Source organism: Sminthopsis crassicaudata, chromosome 5 (assembly GCF_048593235.1).
Source record: "Sminthopsis crassicaudata isolate SCR6 chromosome 5, ASM4859323v1, whole genome shotgun sequence".
In the NCBI taxonomy this organism is placed as follows: domain Eukaryota; kingdom Metazoa; phylum Chordata; class Mammalia; order Dasyuromorphia; family Dasyuridae; genus Sminthopsis; species Sminthopsis crassicaudata.
Genome location: NC_133621.1, coordinates 129,210,578 through 129,232,943, shown reverse-complemented (window position 1 = coordinate 129,232,943; position 22,366 = coordinate 129,210,578). Strand labels below are relative to the sequence as shown.

The 22,366-nt window shown below is 33.3% G+C and overlaps 1 protein-coding gene across 4 annotated transcripts in view; it reads left to right on the top strand.

Annotated features, from left to right (window-relative positions):
- Positions 1 to 22,366, top strand: part of ST7 (suppression of tumorigenicity 7) — a 320,239-nt gene that overhangs the window by 226,263 nt on the left and 71,610 nt on the right. For all 4 annotated transcript variants that reach the window (XM_074268213.1, XM_074268214.1, XM_074268216.1 and 1 more), the window contains one exon: positions 17,291 to 17,405. In XM_074268213.1, the coding sequence (XP_074124314.1) occupies positions 17,291 to 17,405 (115 nt within the window). The remainder of the gene's footprint in view (positions 1 to 17,290; positions 17,406 to 22,366) is intronic.

Sequence of the window (22,366 nt, the reverse complement as noted above, 5' to 3'; positions counted from 1 at the left end):
ATTTTTATAAATATTACCCTACCTTATTTACAGCAGCCCTGGGAGGGTAGATGCTGTTATTATTTCTATTTTACAGTTGAGAAAATTGAGGGAGAGGTTAAATAACTTATGTATAAAAAAAAGTCACAGAAAAACTGAGTTTTTCTGATTCTAGGACCTGTATTTTATCTACTACGCCATCTTGCTGCCTTAAATTCCTGTTTTGCTCAGATGTTTTCTAAGCTGAGGCAGAAAGTTCAGGCAGGCTCAGGCCCACTTAGTTATTGTTTTGTTATCGAAACAGGCTACTTTTAAGGACCTATGATTGGCCCTATGTTGTTTTTGTCTTGCAATACTCTTAATAGTATGCCAGATTGGATGATTATTTGCAAATAAATGGAGACATAACATGGTATTGTGTCTTATTAAAGAAGCTTAATTTTAAAAAGTTTTAATTTTGATAACCCTAGTCATAGAACATTAGACCAAGCCAACATGTATTTTGCAAATTAGGAAGCTGCACTGCTTAATTTTATATAGCTAGTTAGTGGAAGGGCCAAGAGGCCAATACCAGAATTTCCAAATTCATAGATTAGAGGGTTATAGATATTGTAGACCTGAACATTCATTTATTCTTTCATTTGTAGAGATATTGTGGGGTATGAGCAAGATCATTCATCCACCCTTATTCCGCACTCTCCTATTCCTAACTTCGTGACTAAATGGGTTTCTGATATAGATATAGGAAGTTGTAGCAAATGAATCTATGGAGGTCTTTTCTCCTAAATTTTTCTTTTTTTTTTTTTTCATCTATTTCTCCTCAGTCCTAATTCCACTTTAACTTCAAGTCCATAATTATAGGAAATACTCTGGCAAAACCTTAAAGTTTTAAATCTCTCTCATTCCTTGAATTCTTCCTTCAATTGCCTTCTGTCCACTACATTTGCTTTTTAGAAATATATTTTTGCAATCATTATTTCTTCCTCCCCAATTGAACAATTAAAAACCAAAAATAAAACCCTCATAACAAATCTGCATCATCTAATAAAACAAATTCCCATATTGACAATTTCCAAAGATGTATGTCTTACTCTGCATTTTAAATCCATCACGTCTGTAGCATAAAATAGGTGTCATATTTCGTCTTCAGTCTATGGACTCCTAATTTATCTTTCTATTGATCAGAATTGTTTAAAGTTTTTCTAACATTTTTTCTCAATATGTTATCATTAGATAATCTATTTTCCCAATTCTGCTGACTTCTCTCTGCATAACTTCGAGGTCTTCCAAATTTCCTCTGAAATTCTACTTATTAATTTCTTATGGTACAATAATTCAGCAAATGTATGTACTATATTTTTTTACCCATTCCTTAAAAGGTGAGTACTCCCCTAGTTTTCTTTTTTTTTTTTTTTCTTTTTTTGCTGCTGGTTAAATTGGGACTTCAGAGTTGATTTAATTTGAAGTCCTCCCATTATTAATGAATTGGACCATTCATACAAATTGTCCCCTGTAACTAATCAGCTACTATGTCTTACAAAGAATGCTGGAATTCTTCTTCAAACTTCTTGTTCATATCTTGACCATTTATCAGTTATTTTCATGAATTTGAATTAGCTCCTCAATAAATCTTGAATAGAAAACCTTTGAGAGAAACTTTTTCCCTAATGTTTTATCCCAGTTACATATTTCATTTCTAATTTTAAGTGGATTTGTTTTTATGTGTGTAAATTATTTTTAATTTTATGTAATTACAATCACCAGTGTTATTTTCTGTAGTATGTTTAGACATGAACTCTAACTTTATACATGTATTTGAAAATAATTTCTTTGTTGCTCCTTTACTTTATGTTTTCACTTTTTATGTCTGTTTTATGTCCATTTGGAGCTCATATTAATATATAACGTGAAATGTTGATCTAAGCCTAATTTTTGCCATGTTGTTTTTCAGTTTTCCCAAAAATTTTGTCTCATAGTAAGTTCTTATTCTAGTAACTAAGTGATCAGGCTTATTCCAAACTATGTTCATTTGCTTTTATGTATGTTATGTACTTAATCTGTTCTACTAATTGAGTTCTCTTATTTTTTTTTATTAAAGCCTTTTATTTTCAAAATATATACATGGATAATTTTTTGTCATTGACCCTTGCAAAATCTTGTGCTCCAAATTTTCCACTCCTTCCCCTAGATGGCAAGTAATCCAATATGTTACACATGTTTAAACATGTTAAATCCAACATATGCAAACATGTTGCACAAGAAAAATCATATCAAAAAGGGAAAAAATGAGAAAAAGAAAACAAAATGCAAAAGAACAACAAAAAAGAGTAAAAATGTTATGTTGTGATCTATGCTCAGTTCCCACAGTCTTCTCTCTGGGTGTAGATGGCTCTCTTCATCACAAGATTATTGGAACTGGCCTGGATCATCTCGTTGTTGGAAAGAGTCATGTCCATTGGAATTGATCTTGGCCTCTCATTTAACTAGTACTAAAATCATTTTGATAATTACTGTTTTGTAATGTAGTTTGATATCTGCTACTGCTAGGTCATCTTCTTTCTCATTTTTTTTTCATTATTTCCCTTGGTATTTCTGGTCTTTTATTCCTCTAAATGAATTCTATTGTTATTTTTCTAACTCTAGAAAATAAAAATCAGATAATTTGATTGGTTTGCAAAAGTAAATTAATTTAGGTAATATTATGATTTTTATTGTATTAACTTAATCTACATGAGAACTTAATATTCTTCAAATTATTTATGTTTATATTTCTGAAAAGCATGATTCATAATTACTTTTATGTAGATTCCATGTGTATCTTGGTAGATAGATTCTAGTATTCTATATGCCTTCTGTATTATGTAATTTTCCTTTCTGTCCTTTATTACTGGGTTTTGTTGGGAACATATAGAAATGCAGTAATTTTGATGGAGGTCTTATAATTTTGCTAATATCACTGTTTCAATGAATTTTTAGTTGACTCTTTCAGTTCTCTAGATCAGTGACATCAAACTCAAATGGAAATAGGAGCCACTAATCTATAGACAGGGATCCCTGTGGGCTGCACATTGACTATTAAAATGTAATATATGTGTGGTTTGTGATTATAATCTTTGTTTTACCCCTGTTGTTATTGGAAAGACTTCTACCTTTTCTTTATTTCATATATAATATATAATTTTTAACACTGGGAATACAAAGAAAAGCAAAAAAAAATCTTTGCTCATGAACTTATAATGGGGAGACAGTATTCAAACATAGAGGATATAGAGAGTAAATTGGAGATGAAATCAACAAATGGAAGATACTAATTTAAGAGGAAAAAAGGAAAGACTTCTTATAGAGAGTAGGATTGCAGTTGAGATGTGAAGGAAACCAGAGGACCTAGGAGGGAGAGATGAGATGGGGAGAATTCAGAGCTTTGAAGAATTGAAGAAAGCTAGTGAAAACAGAGTTGAGGAATGAATTATATGAGGATCAGTAAGGGGACTGTTCTCCCTGGATCCCAGGGTACGTGTGGGTACCCGTGATATCCCAAAGTACACTTAAGGTGTAAGAAGCCTGAAAAGCTGAAAGGAGCTATGGTATGGAGGGCTTTGAAGGCCAAAGAAAGGATTTTATATTTGATCGTGAAGATGATGAGGAGCCATTAGAGTTGGGGGCATGATTGTAGACCTGCATTTTAGGAAGGTCACTTTGACAGCAGAGCAAGGGATGGACGGAGTTCTAAGAGACTTGAAGTAAGAAGACCACCAAAAAGGCCACTGGAGTAATCCACACATGAGATTTGCACTTGGACCCGAGTGGCAGTAGTGTTAGAAGAGGAAGGAGGCATTTTGGGGAGATGTTATGAAGATAAGTTCAGTGGAACTTAGCAATAGATTGGACATGGGGAGTAAGAATGAGAGATGAATTGTCACTTCAGTCCCAGCCTGGATAACTGAGAGCATGGTAGTAGCCTCAAAAATAACAAAGTTAGGGAGAAAGGAAGATTGGGGAGGAATTCATTTTGGATGTATTGAGTTTAAGATGTTTGTACTACATCCAGCTCATTATGTCTGATAGACATTTGCAGATGGGAGACTGGAGATTGAAAGGGAAGCTAAAAACAAATTGATCCCAAAATTTTGTTATCTGTATAGAAATGATCCTTGAGCCCAAGGGAACTGATGAGATTGCCAAGCAAAATTATTTAGGGAAAAAGAAAAGAGGCATCAGGACATAGTATAGGACATTTTCACAGTTAATGAGAGTTACCTGGAGGAAGATCTAGCAGAGAAAACTTAGAAGGAATGATCAGATATGTAGAAGAAAAGCAGAATAGAATCCTGTTCTAAAACCTTAGGTAACAATATCAAGAAGAATGTGGAGTGTGAGGAAGAGGGTGAATGATACTGTTAAAGGTTCACTAGAGATTCAGAAAGAAGAGGATTAAGAAAAGACCATTTGGTTTGGCATTTAATAGAACATCAATAACTTTGGAAAGAAAGATTTTGGTTGAATGATGAAATCAAAGTCAAACTGTTGAAAGTGAGAGAAAGGAAGTGGGGAAAAATTGTTAGATGGATTTTTCAGAGTTTTTCCAAAAAAGAATGAAAGATATGGGGCAATAGCTAACAGAAAGGATCAGCTCAAGTGGGGTTTTTTTGAATATGGGGAAACTTAGGCATACACTGGACAGAGATTCAAGATAAGCAAAAAGGTAGAAATGGCAGATGTAAAAATCTGCTGGACATCACTTGCACATAGAGAGGTTTCCTTGATCAGGAAGTAAAGAGTGAAAGTGCAAACAGTGCTAAAAAGGATGACCAAGGAAGTTATGTCATCAGGATGGAACCAGGTTTCAATGAGAGCCAGGAGGTTGAAGGAGTGGGAAAGGAAAAGATTTTATCAGATTTATTACCATAACAGCATGTTTTCCAGGAAGATGGCTTTAAAGTGGAACATGGGTGTTTTTTGGTTCAGTTGAGGGAGATGGGGAGCAGAAATAGAATGGAGTTTTGAATAATGATAGCTGGAGCTCAAAATCTTTGGAATGGAGAAGGTATGACTATGGGAAGATCAGTTTTGATAGACAATATTTATTCTATTGAGAAAAATTCCATTTATTCCTATGCATTATGGTGTTTTAATTGATATGGGATGTTGGATTTTGTCAAACCTTTTTAGTATCTATTGTTATCATGTGGCTATTTTTATTCTTCATATGGTCTATTATATTTATAATTTTTTTATATTGAATGAAAGCTATGTTTCTTAAGAAAACCCAATCCAATCATAATATATACATCTTTTAAATTTTTTTCTTTAGTTTATATCCTATTATTTTATTTAATTTCATTTATTCATTAATTTCATTCATTAGGTATATTTATTTATTATTTCCTTTTTCTACTTTGTATATTTTGATTTGGATATCTAGATCATATTTATATTTTTTAAAAAATTTACATGCAGCTTATGTAACATTGAAATAGATTATTCTTATTATTGTTCTGTAAGAAATGACCAACAAGATGATTTCAGAGAGATTTACATGAACTGATGCTGAGTGAAATGAGCAGAACCAGGAGATCATTGCACATGGCAACTGCAAGATTATACAATGGTCGATTCTGATGGACATAGCTCTCTTCAACAATGAATTGATTCAGACCAGTTCCAATTGTTCAGTAATGAAGAGATCCATATACACCCAGAGAGAGGACTATGGAAACTTAGTGTGGACCACAACAACATAGCATTTTCACTCTTTCTGTTGTTGTTTGCTTATTTTGTTTTCCTTCTCAGGTTTTTTTTTTTCTCTCCTGCCATCTAGGGGAGAGGGTGAGGGAAAGGAGGGGAAGATTTGGAACAGAAGGTTTTGCAAGGGTCAGTGTTGAAAAATACCATGCACATGTTTTGTAAATAAAAAGCTACAATTTAAAAAAAAAAGAAATAGATTATTCTTTGAGTGTTTGGTAGAATTCTTTTATAAATCCATCTGGTCTTTTTTACTCTGAGAGTTCATAATTTTTTCATGATAAGTTATTTGAAAATTGATTCCTCCTCCTTTTAATCAGGATTATTTTATATTTTATAGTATTCAAGGTTTTGTTGGCATATAACTGGTCAAAATAGTTTCTAAGAGTATGATTTATTTCCTTTTCACTTGTGCTCTTTCATTTTCATATAAACAATTTGTTTTTGGTCTCTTTAAATCGTTTGCTCAGATTCACTAATTATTTGATAGAATTTTTAAAATTCCTACTTTTATTTATCAACTGAGTAACTTTCTGCTTTAAAAGTTGTAAATCTTTTTTTATTTTCATGCTTCCTACTTTTATATTAGGATATGAATTTTTGATTTGTTTTAAATTATAGTTGCATGCTCAATTGACTTTGGTCTTTTTTTCCCTCATGAAAAATGTCAAGTCTTGAGCAATTCTGACTTTATTTCTTTGATATTGAACTCTTTCTGACTCTTTGCCATCTTTTGTCTGAAATCTCTAAATTTGGCCTATGTTATTTCTGAGAGTGTTTATTCCAATATTTCTTTCAGGAATGCTCTTTGCTTTTCATAGATTTTGTATAATTTTTATTTATAGTTCTTAAAATGTGATAGCATTTTTGTTTGTTTTGATTTTCTGATATTCAGATTGTTTTTGTTTTTAGGACATGTTTTCCATGTCAGTTTTTTTTATTTTGCCTTACACTTTTTTTCTGTTCAAAATAATCTTATTTTCATATTTCTTGTTATTTAATGGTTTGGAATTTTTTGTTTGTTTTCTGTTTGGCTCATTTTTATTTTCATAAGAATTCAATTCCAGGTTCATGTTGACCACTACCTAAGCTTAGCCATCAATTCTGTACCATTTTTTCCCTCTTAGCTCTTCTATTTTATATTTTGTTTCATCTTCCAGACAGTCTTGTAGTCCAGGAATTTTTTTTTTCTCTGAAGCTTTGTGTGAACTAGTTGTGGATTTACTCTTTCTTGGATTTAAAATTGGATTTCTTTCAGTCCAAGATATTTCTTTGTTGTGCTTCTAATTTTTTTTCTTTTCTTTATTCATATCTCTAGTTTTACCTTGCCTGTTGAGGATTTGTGCTTGGGTTGAGCTCTGTTCTATATTTTTTGATAATGTAGTAAGGCCCTATTCAATCCTGAATTTGGTGTCTTAAGAGTAGACAAATAGTTGATCTCTTTGGTTTTCTTTATCACTCTTCTGGTGTACTTTGCACATTTTAAAATGGTGCTTGTGGGAGAAATTATACTCTCTTGATCCTTACACAACTATCTTCCCACCAGATATGAGGGTTTTAATGGACCTAAAATTTACCAAGAGTTCATAGTATGATGCTGTAACCAAGAAAATTGATATAATTTTAATTTATTTTAAGAAAGGCATAGTATCTTAGATTAGGAAAGTGGTGATCCCCTTGTAGTCTGGGGATCATTCCCAGAGTGTTGTGTTTAATTTTGTGAATCACATTTTAGTAAGTTGGAGAATTAGAGTGTAATAAGGATGGTGAAAGGCTTCACATCCATGCCTTATAAGAATGGATGGAGGGAACCAGGGATTTCTGACTTAGAAAAGACAAGAGTCATAGGAGACAAGATCATTGTCTGCAAATATGTGAAGAACACTCATGTGGAAGAGGACAGAAGTAGGAACAATGGCAAGAAAGTAGTAGAGAAATATAAGCAGGGAATCCCAGTGAATGCTTTGTTTTTATTAACATAGTTTTATTTCTAAGTTAAGGTTAAGTTTTAAGTCTTAATTCAGCCATAGAGCATCAGTGTACATTGGTGGTTCCAGTTTTGTCCTCTAGAAAATAAGGTTTATAATAGTCATTGAAATTTAGGAGACAGTGTAAAAAAATTTGGCTCAGGTCCTTAGAATGGGCTATTTACTTCCTATTACTATAGACAACTTATATTTTTTTAGGAACATAGATTGAAAGATTTTATAAGTGACAAAACTGAGGTCTAGAGATATTGCCCAAGGTCATTTCAGTAATTAATAACTGTCAGAAGCATCACAGGATTATAGATTTGGATTTGAAAGATTTATCAGAGTCTATGTAGTCCAGTCTCCTCAGGTTTTAGATAATAATTGAGATTCAGAGAATCTGTAAGTGACTCCCCTAAGTTCTCATAATAATAAATAATAAGACAAGATTTGAACATATATCTTCTGACTACTGCGCCAGTGGTCTTTCCACTGTGCCAAAGAAATTTCTACCTAAGACAGTAAATAAAATGAGAATTATATTAATACTTAGTGAGTTCTTAAAGTCTATGGTTATGAAACAAAGTTAACTGACACATGCTGAAGTTAATCAGTTGTACTTGTCTGAATTTTAGGTAAATTATTATGATTTCTTGGTCCTAGGAAAAGTTCCATATGCCAGTTTAGGAAGTATTTAATTGCCCATGTAGTATGCTTGTTTGATCTGAGGAACGTTAGGATCAGTCCTCTGCTGCCAGTATATCTCTTCTATCTAGGCATTACAGTGTCTGAAATAGCTCCATTTTAGAATTCTTTTCAATTGGGTATGAAATAATCATCTTTTAAATTGCAGACTTTATTGTGAGAGGAAATAAATTTAATTCCCCACTCTTTGGTATAAAATCATTTTTATAAAATAAAATTTCTGCCATCATAGACAAAATAATGACTTTTGTTTTTTATAAAAGGGGACATAGTGTTCTTTGGTAGAAGCCAGCAGATCCAGAATCTGTATTTGAAAGTAGATATATGCTTTCATGATGGCAATTTATGTTATCTCATCATAGTTTTCTTTATTTCCCAACATCTCCAGTAACTGCCTATGTCTGCCCACTTTTAAAAGTTACCAATACAGAGAGAGACAGGGGGTATGGAAGAAGAGAAGTAGGGGAGAGAGAGAGAGGACAGAGACAGAGATTTAGAGTTTTCTATTTTTTAAATTTGATGACATCCTTTGATGTATACAGAAATATTCAGATTAGGAGTTAAAGCCAAAGACTAGGCTGCTTTCTTTTACATGATAGTAAAATGCCATCAGAAAAATAGAAGACACCAGTGGTGCTCCTCAAGCTTAAAAAATGCTAGTTATCTGTAATGTTCTTTGGTTTGGTTTTGGTTTTCCTGGGGGTTTCTCATTTCAGTTCAGTAATCACCACAAGAACAGCCAGGTGTTAAAGTCCAAATCCTTTATTGTCTCCTTGCCTGGGGCTGGGCAACTTTCTTAGAGGCTTTCTGGAGTCTTGGTTTCAGTGGAGAAAATGCAGGAGAGCCTGCCACCAGGAGCTTGACTGAAGATGGAAATGAAATCTCTCTCCTTGGTTCCAAGAGCTTGAGCTCCCACCCCTAGTCCTTTCCATTGTTTTTATCAATTCCACTGAATTCTTGTTTCAAGTTCAGAGTTCTGGACCATACCAGTTATCTCTTCATATCTATAAGCAAAACTGTTTTCAAGAAATCAATGATTTGTTAAAGAAGAATTGGGTCTTTTCCTATCCTCATGTGGAAATTTATTTTCTACTCATCCTAAGGATTGATTTAGCACTAGAAGTTCCTGTTATATGTTAGACGTAGATATAGAAAAAGATTGTGTGGTGATCAACTATGATGGACTTGACTCTTTTCAGCAATGAGGTGATTCAGGCCAATTCCAGTGGCCGTATGATGGAAAGATCCATCTGGACCCAGAGAGAGAGAACAATAGAGACTGAATGTGATCACAACATAATATTTTCATCTTTGTTGTTGTTTGCTTCTTTGTTTTTTCTCTCTCCTTTTTTTTGAATTTTATTACTTTCTTAGGAGAGGTAGGCATGGATTAATTGTATTCTTGCCTAATTGGAGGCAACACAGGTCTCTGAACATGTCATTGAAAAATCCATTTATTGTAAAGTGAGGAAAAGTGTAATCATATTTGCTATGATAATAGCAAAGGAGAACTGAAGGTAAGTAGACCACTAATACACCATGATGAAAATAATGAGACTTAGCTGAAAAAGTGCTTTATTTTATATGTACAAAGGTTTTGTCGAAACCACCTCCACTCTATTTTCTCTTGACCAGATAAGAGCATATCAAGCTAGCACTGAATGTGTGGAGGGATGAAGATCCTCTGAGTAATTTCAGGCTACTTGTACAATCAGATGTTATAGCTTGTTTGTGAAATAGTAAATGACTGATTTTGATGATCTCCAAGTGAGGATTGCCTTTTACCTTCCAGCTTTGCTTCAAGTCCCAAATCAAAACCCTACTTTCTAAAGGACGCCTTTGCTGATTCCCTCTTTCTAGGGCTTTCCCTCCATTGATTAGCTCCAACTTATCCTTTATTAATTTGTTATTACATAATTGTTTGCATGTGGACTCTCCCATTAGACTGAGCTCCTTGAGAACAAAGATTCTCTTTTACCTTTCTTTGTATCCTCAGAGCTTGACACAATACCTGGCACATAGTTGTACTTAATAAATGTTTATTGACTGATAGATTTTGATATGTTTTGGGCACACATCTCTTAATGAAAGCTCAACTAGATTGCTCTGTCAAATCAGTTCAGGTATACCTTGTCTTATATAACAAATTTATTACCTTTCTTCTTTCCCCCAGAATTTATATGAAAATTAAATCATATTTTAAGTTTATTGATGAAATTCATTGTTTAAAGGACTCCTGTAATGACTCCATATGACGTTATCCTGTACATCTGACTGGCACATTCATGGTATATTTCACAGAATGGATGCTATATGATTATGTCATTCAATTGAATTGTTACTTTTATAGTCTCTATTTGTGTTACAAGTAAGTTTAGTTTATGCATTTGTCAGTGCAAGGAAGAACCTGTTAAACTGGTTGCTAATAGGTTAGTTAAAGACATTTGTGCAGAGCAAATTGTAGCCAATTTTTCCTCTTCTAACCAATTCTTTTTGGTGTCCAAAAGGTACAGAGTAAACTTTTGCCCCAGATTGTCTCTGGAAAGGGTTGTTTTCTTTTTGGTTCATGATTCAGCTTCTCTGTAAGGCATTTTCTAATGTTTTGTTTATGTGGCAAAGTAAATCCAGTAGTACCAAAGGCTCTGAAGGCACTGGTAAACAATTCATCCTTTCATTTCATGGCCCATAGTGTCAGTAAAAATCACTGTTGGAATAGCTAAGAATACATGGTGCCTTCAGTTTTCCTGTTCATATCATTATTTGAAGCTGTAATTGAGTAATGATAAACTTGCAACTTTAACAGTGTAGAATCTGCTGTTTGAATGCAGCACAAGCCAGCCAACTTCTATATACTTTAATTAGGCCAACCTTGTATTGACCTCAGTGGGAAAGTGGCCCAGTATCTATTTTAATTACCTTTTCCCCCAAGTATGTAAAAAGTTTTCACTTTAGTTTTCTCACTCAAGAAACAATGTATGGACAACTAAACTAATAAAATGTTTAAGTGGATACAAATCAATCCTGAAGAGTTTAAACAGCTGTTTTTATCTTGTAAGACAGCTGAGAGAACACATCCAGGCTACAGTCCTAAGTGATGTCCAGAGAGCATTTCAAATCCATCAAATTAACTTTCCTTCTCACCCCCCCCATTTTCACTTATAAATGTTAACCTCATAAGTGCATCAAATTCTTCCATTGAAATAAATTTGAACTGACAATAGCCAGATGATGTAAAATTGACATTGAAATTCTATCCTTAGCCCATCTCATCTTCTCCCCGTAGGTATTGTAGGGGTCATGGAAGAATGAGAGATTTTCATACTTTGTGAATTTTAATATTTAGATAGAGTAGGAGAGAGAAATTTCTTACTGCTAAGAGAGAGCAATTATCAGTGCAGGGCATGTGGCTCACAGTAAATAAACTGAGAACTCTATCAGAGAATGTTAAAATTTAAATATATTCAGAATAGCTTGTCTTTTATGAAGTCCTTTGTCATATTTCCTTTTAGATTGTTTTGATATGGAAACTATTCATTTTGCTTCACTGATAGCTCCATGATATGAATTATACATTTTTATCATCTATTTATAAGTAAACTAGAATATTATATTGTAGAATCTAAAACAAAACCTTTGCAGAAGCCCAGATAGAACTTTAAAAATGTATAAATATGTCAGTACTCTATTCAGCATGATTAATCAATCAGATTCTCTGGAGCCTCATGATATATTCTAGTGGCATTTATTGTATGTAGAAGTAATGGATGGTCATTTATCGATGCTAGTGGTTGATGTAATTCTGGGCAGTGAAAGAACAAGAGATACTTCTCAAATTTGTTAAGGAATTTTGAGAAAAATATACAAGAGAATGTTTTAAAGGGTGAGTATTCTCCTTAGTCGTTAGAATTTTGAAAATGAATTATTATTTTGAAAAGCACAAAAAAGAGAGGCTTGCCATAATATTTCAGTTAGACTAACTTGATAGTAGAATTAGAGCTGAATGCAATCCAGTCCAGTTCTCTCATTTTACAGGTGAAGAAACTGAGGCTTAAAGAGGTTAAATGATTTAGAGGTAGTTAAGTAGCTTAGGGTAATGAACCCTGAGTTCAAATTCTGCCACATAATAGGTATGTGACTCTGGACAATCACTTAAACTCTGCCTCACTTTCTTCATGTAAAATGGAAATAACTATTGCACCTCTCTCACAGATTGTTTAAATGAGATGATGCTTATAAAAGGACTTAGCACACTGTTTTGTACCCAGCAGGTACTCAATAAATGCTAATTTATCTCCTGCTAGATGTAGCTGGTAAGTATCAGAGGAAAGATTTGAATACAGGTTCTCTTGACTCCAAATCCAGTACTCTTCATTCTATACTGCACTGTTCCTTAAGTTTCCTTCTGGGCCTAGGTCCTGTAGTTTTGGCATCTTATTCTTTTTTTTTTTATTATAACTTATTATTTACAAGATATATACATGGGTAATTTTTCAGCATTGACAATTGCAAAACCTTTTGTTCCAACTTTTCCCCTCTTTCCCCCCACCCTTTCCCCCAGATGTCAGGTTGACCAATACATGTTAAATATGTTAAAGTATAAGTTAAATACAACATATGCATACTTGTCCATTCAGTTATTTTGCTGTACAAAAAAGAATCAGACTTTGAAATAGTGTACAATTATTGGCATCTTATTCTTACAGGAGTTCTATATACTTGTTCCCTAGCTCCAGTACATGAACCAAGTCCATGTTATCTGCCTGATTTGTAATATAACTTAATTCTAAAGTTTAAAACTTCAATTTTTTTCCTTTTTGAGTTACAGTTTTATTTAAAATTATGGTGTGCATTTGGGTTTCTTAATATTAAGCACACTTATTGGTTCAAAATTTTCAAGTTTTAATTATGGCAGTTTGAAAATGGTTTAACTGCTGCCTAGTGCTGAGTGATACAGAACTTTATCTGAAAAATGAGCCTATGTAGAAAAAAAAATCAGAGTGGCATCAGCTGTGATCAAAGTAAACTGGAGTAAAAAAAGTATTTTATTCATTGCAGAACACCAGTAATTTGTACCACACTCTTTCAGTTTTCTTTCTAACAAAGAAATTACTGCAGATCTCTGGAGAGAGTGAGTGTGGTCACTCTCATGGAAATTATAATCCTCTCAAAAGGCTGATTTGGAACTTAGTGCTCTCTAAAACTCCAAAGCTTATTTATTTTGTTGGGTTATGCTATATTTTCTTTCTTTAAAATAAATTATAAACATTTCTGGTGTAAGATGAAAGAATTGGTTAAATACACAGCACAGATCATTACATTCGACAAATTCTTGCTAAGTTCTTGGTGATGAATTAGACTTTTTGCAAGTCTGTTTCTTCAAGGAAAGATGCATTAGATATGTTACCTTCAAATGGTAGCACTACTGTCTTCTGGTTGCAATGTGTTATTTTCATTAATATAATAATAATTTAGAAAGTTGAACTAAAGGTGATATGATCCCTCTATAGGAATTTGAGGAAAGAAAGTCAAAATCAGCTCATACAGAAAATAGAATTCTAACCTTTTTGAGTCAATATGACCAAGTTTTCAAGAACGAGGGGAGAAGGAATAAGAAACATAATATCACAAGATTTAGAAATTATCTAGGTTAGCTCTCTCATTTTAAAGATATGGAAACTGTTTTGGAAGGGAAGGGATTTTCCCAAGATCCTTCAGTTAACAAGTAGCATTTTGTGAAATTTGAAGTAGTGTGACAGTATTATTATCTACTCTCAGAGACATTTTAAGAATGTTTCTTCAGCATAGAGAAGAGCTAATCCAATTCCAATTGATCAGTGATGAACAGAATCAGCTACACCCAGAGAAGGAACACTGGGAAATGGTGTAAACTGTTAGTATTTTTTTTTGTTTTTCTCCCCAGTTTATTTTTACCTTCTGAATCCAATTCTTCCTTTGCAACAACAACAACAAAATTCAGTTCTGCACATATATATTGTACCTAGGATATACTATAACATTTAATATGTATGGGAATGCCTGCCATCTAGGGGAGGGGATGGAAGGGAGGAGGGGAAAAATTCGGAACAGAAGGATTACAAGGGATAATGTTGTAAAAAATGACCTATACATATGTACTATCAAAAATGTTATAATTATAAAATTAATAAAAAAATTTTAAAAAGAATATTTCTGAAATTTCTATAAGTTTCAGAATCCTTTGCACATTAAAAATAGCTTCTGATCAGTCTTTTTTATTCCAGTAAGATAATTTTTGCTTGAGGAATCACAATTATAGAGACAAAAGGGACATAACAATCCTCTTTTCTACCTCCCATAGAAATAGAAATATATACATATGCACATATTTGTATACATAGGTACATATATGTATGCACATGCATATGTACATGTGTGTGTTTGAGATAACTTAAGCCTGGAAGCTTCCTGAATTAGAGCATCTTAGAGAGAGAGACAAACAATTGTCATATCAGACAATCAAAGGCAAATATTGTAAGAGTTACAAAGTTCTATAGCACTTCTTGCAGATGAAATGAAACACATCACACTGGGGCAAAACAGGAATAAAATAATGGGTAAAGTGGCATTTGAGATAGGCTTTGAGAGAGGCAAGAACTTCAGCAAGAAGCAACACTAAGTGGGAATGGATGGGAAGATATGGAAAAGGAATGTCTCAGAGGAGCCATGTGGTCACAGTTGCAAAGGTGATCAACTAAGTTTTTTGGGAGAAGTCACTTTGGCTGGAATATATACTCTCTGTAGTCAAGTAGCTACAGATGTAAACTTGAGGGGTAGGCTGGCCACATCATCAAAGAGTCTCAAAGGTGATTTGGCCCTTACAAGCATCCTGACCAAACATACCTAACCAAGCGGTCATCTAGCTCCCCATAGAAGTTTCCAGTGAAGAGAGAACTCTTTACCTTCTGAGATAAGACAATTTACTTATTAGGGATTTTTTTTCCTTTACATCTAGACAGCTTCTCTGAAATTTCAGTTTATTTCTAGTTTCTTCCTGCCTTCCAGGGTCAGGTAAAACAAATGAAAAAAAGGAAGAGAGGTTAGTCTGACATGACCTGCCTGATCGGTGCATTCTGGCTTTCAGATCAAGTTTCTCTTTCTTGATGTAGACATAGTATTCTAGAATTTTGTACAAGATCCTTGTTAAGATCCTTGGTGTCTTATGTTCAGACTCAATTCATTTCCCTCTTTTTAACATTTGGTCATTTGCTTTCTCTGGTCCCATGGCACTTATCGCATTGTATAAGACTCTTCAGAGATTGCCTACACCAGTTCAGCAGTTGTATCTATCAATTTTTTAGGGTCTTAGGAGATGTATTGCTATATAAATTGAAGACCTAAGAGGTAAAATAAAGAAGATAAACTGTACTTGGGTAGGGGGAGTTGAGGTGGAGAGAGTGGGATGCCACTCAAGATTTCTGAGCAGGGGAATGATAAGAACAGAATTGTATCTTGGATAAATTAATTTGACATTTTATAAAGAAATTAGGATCAATTTCCACAAAAGGAAAAGAGAGAAAAGAGACAGGGGTTACTAGTTGTGAGATGGATATTTTCGACCTTTAAAGCTAAATTTTCATATTTTCCAATTCTTGCTGTGTGCAAGAGTTGAACTCTTTGTTTTTACCATTATATAGCATTTCTTGAATTCTCAAGGAAAATTAGAAAACATTCCTTAGAAGTCCCTCAATAGGGATTAATGCGTTGTTGGTGCATTGTGAATTAGTCCAAACATTCTGGAGAGTAATTGGAAACTTTAGCCAAAGGGCTATAAAATTGTATATAGCCATTGTTCCAGCAATACTACATCTGTAACCCAGAGATAAGAAAGAAGAGGGAAAAGGACTAATTTGTATAAAAATAGTTTTAGCATTTCTTTTTCCATGACAAAAAATTGGAAATGAAACGATGAACTTGATTGGGGAATAATTAAACAATTTGTGGTATATGATAATAATGGAATGCTATTGTGTTATGAGAAATCACTGAAGGGATGGTTTCAGAAAAACTTGGGAAGATTTACATGAACTGATGCAAATGAAGTAAGCAGAAGGAGAATATTATGCATAGTAACATCAATAATATAATAATGGTCAGTTGTGAATAACTTATTCTTCACAATACAATGATCTAAGACAATTCAAAAGGTTGCATGATAAAAAAATACTATCCATTTTACGAGAGAAAACTTATAAATTCCAAACACAGATTGATGCATAGTTTTTTTCCCATTTCTTTATTTTTCAAGGTTTTTTTTTCCTAATATGGAAATATGTTTTTCATAACTTCACATGTATCATATTGCTTGCCTTAAGTGAGTTGGATGAAGGGCTAGTGGAAGGGAGAGAGTTTGGAAGTCAAAATTTTAAAAATTAATGTGAAAGATTAATAATAATAAAAAGAAAGAAAAGGCACTCATAAAGAATACAATAGAATGTTCTACTGTAGTATAGAACCACTTCATCCTTGTTAAAAAGACAGTCTGGGGGCATGTTGAAATGAAGAGTGATGCACTGGGAGTTAGGAGACCCATATCCAAGTACTAGCTCTAATATTTCTTAACAGTATGCTCATGTTCAAATAACTTACCTATCCAAAGCCTCAGTTTCTTCTTCTGTAAAATGTAGCCATTAATACTTCTGCTTTCTACTTCACAAAATTATAAAGGACTTTGCAAACTTTGAAGATCTATAAAAGTGTAAATTATTGTTTTATATCATGATTATAATAGTGTTCTTCAATCTATATGGCTTTTGTAAATTCAAAGATGAAATTTTTATGGAAAAGGGGAAAAAATGAAATGATTGCATGAAATTCAATATTAATTACTTTTTTTCCTCTCCTCCTCTTTCCCTTAGCTAATGAAGGAATTTCCTCTCCTGAGTATGTTCAACATACATGAAAACCTTTTAGAAGCTTTACTGGAACTACAAGCATATGCTGATGTTCAGGCAGTTTTAGCAAAATATGATGGTAAGTCCTTCAGAATTTTTTATGTGTTTGGTGTATATTTAAACTCTTATGTTGATAAAATCACTCTAATCATTGAGCCAAAATATATAGATATTCATAATTCTATTAAGTGACTTGAACAGTTTTCATGATGTTTTATTTCTTGACAAACCAGAATAATGAAATGGAAAGTTACAGTATAGTAAAAACTGTCGTGCCAGCATTTTTTCCCAGTGATTCTTACATTCTTTCTTTTTTTTTTTTTTATTTGATTAGTTTGGACCAAGATTTATCAATCTAGAAAACTTGGTTACTAGCTTTTGTATAAAATACTGCTTTAAAGAACCTTACCAAATAAAAAATTGTAACTAGATGTGAATCTAAATTATTAAAATGCAGTGCTTGCCAAACAGATTAATTGGGGAGGGGTGATTATCTGCATTATAAAATAATTACTTGCTGTACAAAATGCTTACTCTATTTTTTCTTTAATTGCTGGGTTTCCATGGAACATATCAATTATTATATTATTATGAGAGTCAGAATAGGGTAGTTTATTGGTATTGGAGTCAGAAAAATCTAGGTTCAAGTCTTTTTTTCTGACCCATTTCAGGTATGTGACCATGAATAAGCAATCTAACTTCTTCACACCCCAGGAAATTCTCCAAAATTGTGGATGACAATTGCCAATTGGCATTAGTTGAGCTTCCATATTAGGAGTTAATTTTAGTGAAATCATACAGCTGGACCAACTCTTTCTGTGCTTCCCATCTTATGCTTCTTTGTCTAAACAGTTCATATTCTATTCTTTAAAACTATATATAATTTGCAATTCTTTAAAGTATAATCTAATTGGCAAGATGAGGGGTTATTGTTCCATCATTTCTGAAGATTCTTATGAATTAAATAGGTTTTATTACATCCTGGTTTTAAGATTGGGAAAAATAAGATACAGTAAGATTGTTATTTATCACTGTGTTTTAAAGTAAACCTCCAAATGACTTGGAAAAGCAAAGACAGAAACCTGTAACCCTACACTACATGCCCATTCTGCCTCATTATCCCTAATTGACTATATAAAGCACATATTGATTACAAAAAGAAAAATAAATATTAATTGTTTAAAGCAAAAACATACAAATATTTGGCATTTACCTGGGATTAAATAATAAAAGTAATTTATGCTTTGGCATCTTTTTATAAAGCTGTCCTCTGAGTCTCTGTCTTCATAAGATTGTCTTAAAGAGAAAATGTACCTCAGATAAATAATTAGCCACCCTCATCTACCCTTCCTCCGAAGCCATGCCCAAATGTGTGATCAATTGGACCTTCTTTTGGCTCAATTCCACTCGTTACCAGTGTTAGAGCAAAGTTTCAAAATTGTATATGTATTTATATTAATATCAAAGTTTAAGAAATAACAATTTTACTAGTATAGGCCTTGGGATTCACAAATCTCAAAAGGCTCTTTTTCATAAGAGTCTCAGTTTATTACAAAACTCATCAGCTTCATGTGTGGTAAAATTGATTGTTATATAAAGAAATGAACTCATTCATAGCTTTATATCTCCTGTTTCTCTCTGTCCCACTCCATAGCCTTCACTCAGCTATAACCAAAGCTGATTTATTGGATTCTGATAACATATGTTCACATTATTTCTTAAACAGTGGTCCCACCCTCTCCTAAAAATTTGGCTCACATTTTGAAAAACTTGTGTTGTTGTAAGTGGACAACTCGCCATACCAAGTGCCTTGTATTCAGTTTTGTTTATATTGTGTACCTGGCAACAGAGATGATGTCCATGCTCATTATTCATGGAAAAAGAGCCTCATTAGTGTCAGGACACATTCTGTTGCTGAGCTACCTCATTATAGCTTTAAGAGTTCAGCATTTGTCAATAGAGTGCAGATGACCTAACCACTACTGAATTCTAAAGGGGATTTTTGGCTCGGGCTTGGCACGGGTCTGTGTTATTTACAGAGGAATTGATTAAGGCTGCCGAAGTTACTGTTTTTGAGGACTCCACTTTAAAAAAAAAAAAAAGTTTCTTCGTTTTGTTCCCTCACTGTTAAATGGGTTCTTTCAGGACTGTTTTTCCAGTGTGGATGTAAGAGAAAAGTTGAAAAGCCTAAATAGAACTGCAGGCACACAGTAGACTTCTGATGATTCTATATGTGGAAATTGAGGATGCAGGACTTTTAAAGGACATCTTAAAAAGACACCCTTTTTCTAATGCATCATGGTTCAAATGTCATCATCCTAAAACATGATGTTGGAGACAGCATTTTGAATCCCAGGCTCAGCACCTCCCCATAGAACCACACCCAAGCAGCAGGATTGTATGTTATCTTTGCAAAATGGAATGTGCCCATTGGGTAGCTGTTTTTTGGATGGCTTATGGGTACAGTGATCCTTCTAAATAACATTTGCCAGGTGGCTGAATTTTTTGAATATTATGTTGTGAAATGACACAATGCAATTCTTGCCTTTTGCCAAAAATGATTTTTTTTTTTCCTAAAAGAGAGGGAAAAAAAATAAACAGCCTGTTCTAAGAATGGAGCAAGGTAAAGTATGTTTTCCTTCCATTCTCTTTTTCTTCAGTTGTATTTCAGCCTTGCATTTTTGATCCAGGCTAGTAAAAAGGATAAATTCTCCCTGTAGTGAATATTTACATGTGGCCCCTGTGACTAAGTTAAATTTGACATTCCCCAAATCATCCCTTTGGAAAGCTTTGTCCATCCAATTTTATTTTTGTTTCTAGTATATTCCCACTTTTTTCAAATCTAGATACCTCTTTCAAAGGTTGCTTTTTACTTACCATCCCCACATTCAGTTTTCTGATCACTTGCTGCTGCATTTCAAGGTCTTTTCTAGTGTTTCTGTAGTTCTTGTTTAGTAGCCTCTGTAATAGACGGTTAACTCTACTGTTTATATTTCTTTAATATTTCTTACATGAAAGACCTTATATAGTGAGCTTGTCAAGATGTTCTTGTTTTCCTTATACATTAGCTTATGCTAAAGAGTATGTATTCAGTTGAATTTTAACATTTTGTATCTAAATTATACTGACGGTAGTATCCATTGTGCCATACTAGTCAAGTCACAAGTAAGGAATGGAAAAGGATGTCCAGATTTGTTTTCCTCTTTTTGGAAGCATCATTAAGCAGTAGATTCCTCTTCAGGCCTTACCTAATGTGTTTATTACTTTTTGGAAACTGAACTATGCTATTCATTTCATTTGGATTTTGGCCTCTCTATCTTCATTTAGCTTCTTTCATAGACATGCAGAACATTTAAGACCACTAAGTCATCATAACTTTCTTTTGAAAGAAGCTTATGGAAAAATTTGACACAAGCTTTAGATTTTTCTTTAAAAATTCAAAGGCTAGATAAAATTACAATTTTAGTCTAAAGATTAGGATTTTTACTATGACAGGTTTTTCCCCACTTTTTTGTAAAACTAGATCCATGATTTTATCATTGTAAAAATCACCCAAGGAGCAATTTCCTCTACTAATGCTAAACTCATATCCACATTTTCTTATCTCTAAGGCTAGCTCTCTACCTGTTTTGATCATAATTATATGAATATTTTTCTTTTTTAAGCATTAACTTTAAGCTAATTCTTCAATTCAAATATAAAAGACCCTGATTTTTAGACTTGAATTTTTCTAGTGTTCTTAATACATCTTCCATTTTCTATTTTAAGGCTTTCTGTTAACTATGATCACAGCATGCATGATAAGGAGTAAATATTTTTGAAAAGGGCAGAATTAATATTTTCTAAATATTATAAAAGCAATATTGGATCTGATAGTAAATATGCATGTGTATTGATATAGATACAGCTACATAGTTACATAAGTAGTTTCCATTTTCCCTTGAGGTCTATCTTAATTTAACATTTGAAGCATTGAAAAGTGCCACATATTTTTTCTTTTCTTTTCTTTTAAAAATTTTTTATTAAAGCCTTTTATTTATAAAACATATACATGGATAATTTTCCAACATTGACTCTTGCAAAGCTTTTTGTTCCAAATTAACCTCTCCTTCCCTCTACTCCCTCCCCTAGATGGCAGGTAGTGATGATTTTTTTTTTTTTTCAAGAGGCCACTGTTGTTACTGTGGACAAAAAAGAAGTGACACATCTGGATATCACAGCTACCTCAGCACTGTGGTTATTTCCACCAATGGTAATAAAATTTGGCTTAAGTTCTTTTGGATCAGTTTTAGTCAGAGGTCCCAAATTCTCAGAGTAAAAGCTATCTGCTACAAGGAAGAACTAGGATTTATTTTTGTTTGTTGTTAAATAGTCCAGGATGTAAAAAACATACAACAATTGCATCTAGATTTCTATACCATTTTAATTGACTTTTATCGAGCCAGCTCATGTCAATAATTATATCCGAATTCTGTTTTATAAGTACCATTTTAAGACATATTTCTGACATTCAGTAAAGCTTTTTTCCACTTCAAATAGGTGAAAACCATAAGTCCTAGGAAAATAACATCCAATGAACATAATGTTCAAAACTTAAAGTGCTATATCAGTGTTAGCTATTATTTTTATTTTATTTTTGCTTAGGCAGTTGGGGTTAAGTGACTTGCCCAGGGTCACACACCTAGGAAGTGTTAAGTGTCTGAGACCAGATTTGAATCTTAAGCCTCCTGACTTCAGGGCTGGTGCTCTCTATATTCACTGCACCACCTAGCTGCCCCACTAGCTATTATTCTTAAGAAAATCTATGAATTACTATCTTGTAAAGATAAGCAGAGACTAGCTAACAAACTTTTAGGGGAAGTTTTATTGTGGTCACATAATAAGGACACCCAGTCTTCACTCAGAATTCATCACTTGTACAAAGCAAAAACTCTGTTTGGATGTCATGTTTTTAACTTGTGCTTGATAGTGTGACAGTGTTCAGGAAATAGTGTCTTCATATAGACTAGTTTGCAATCATGGAATTTAAAAATCAGTTAG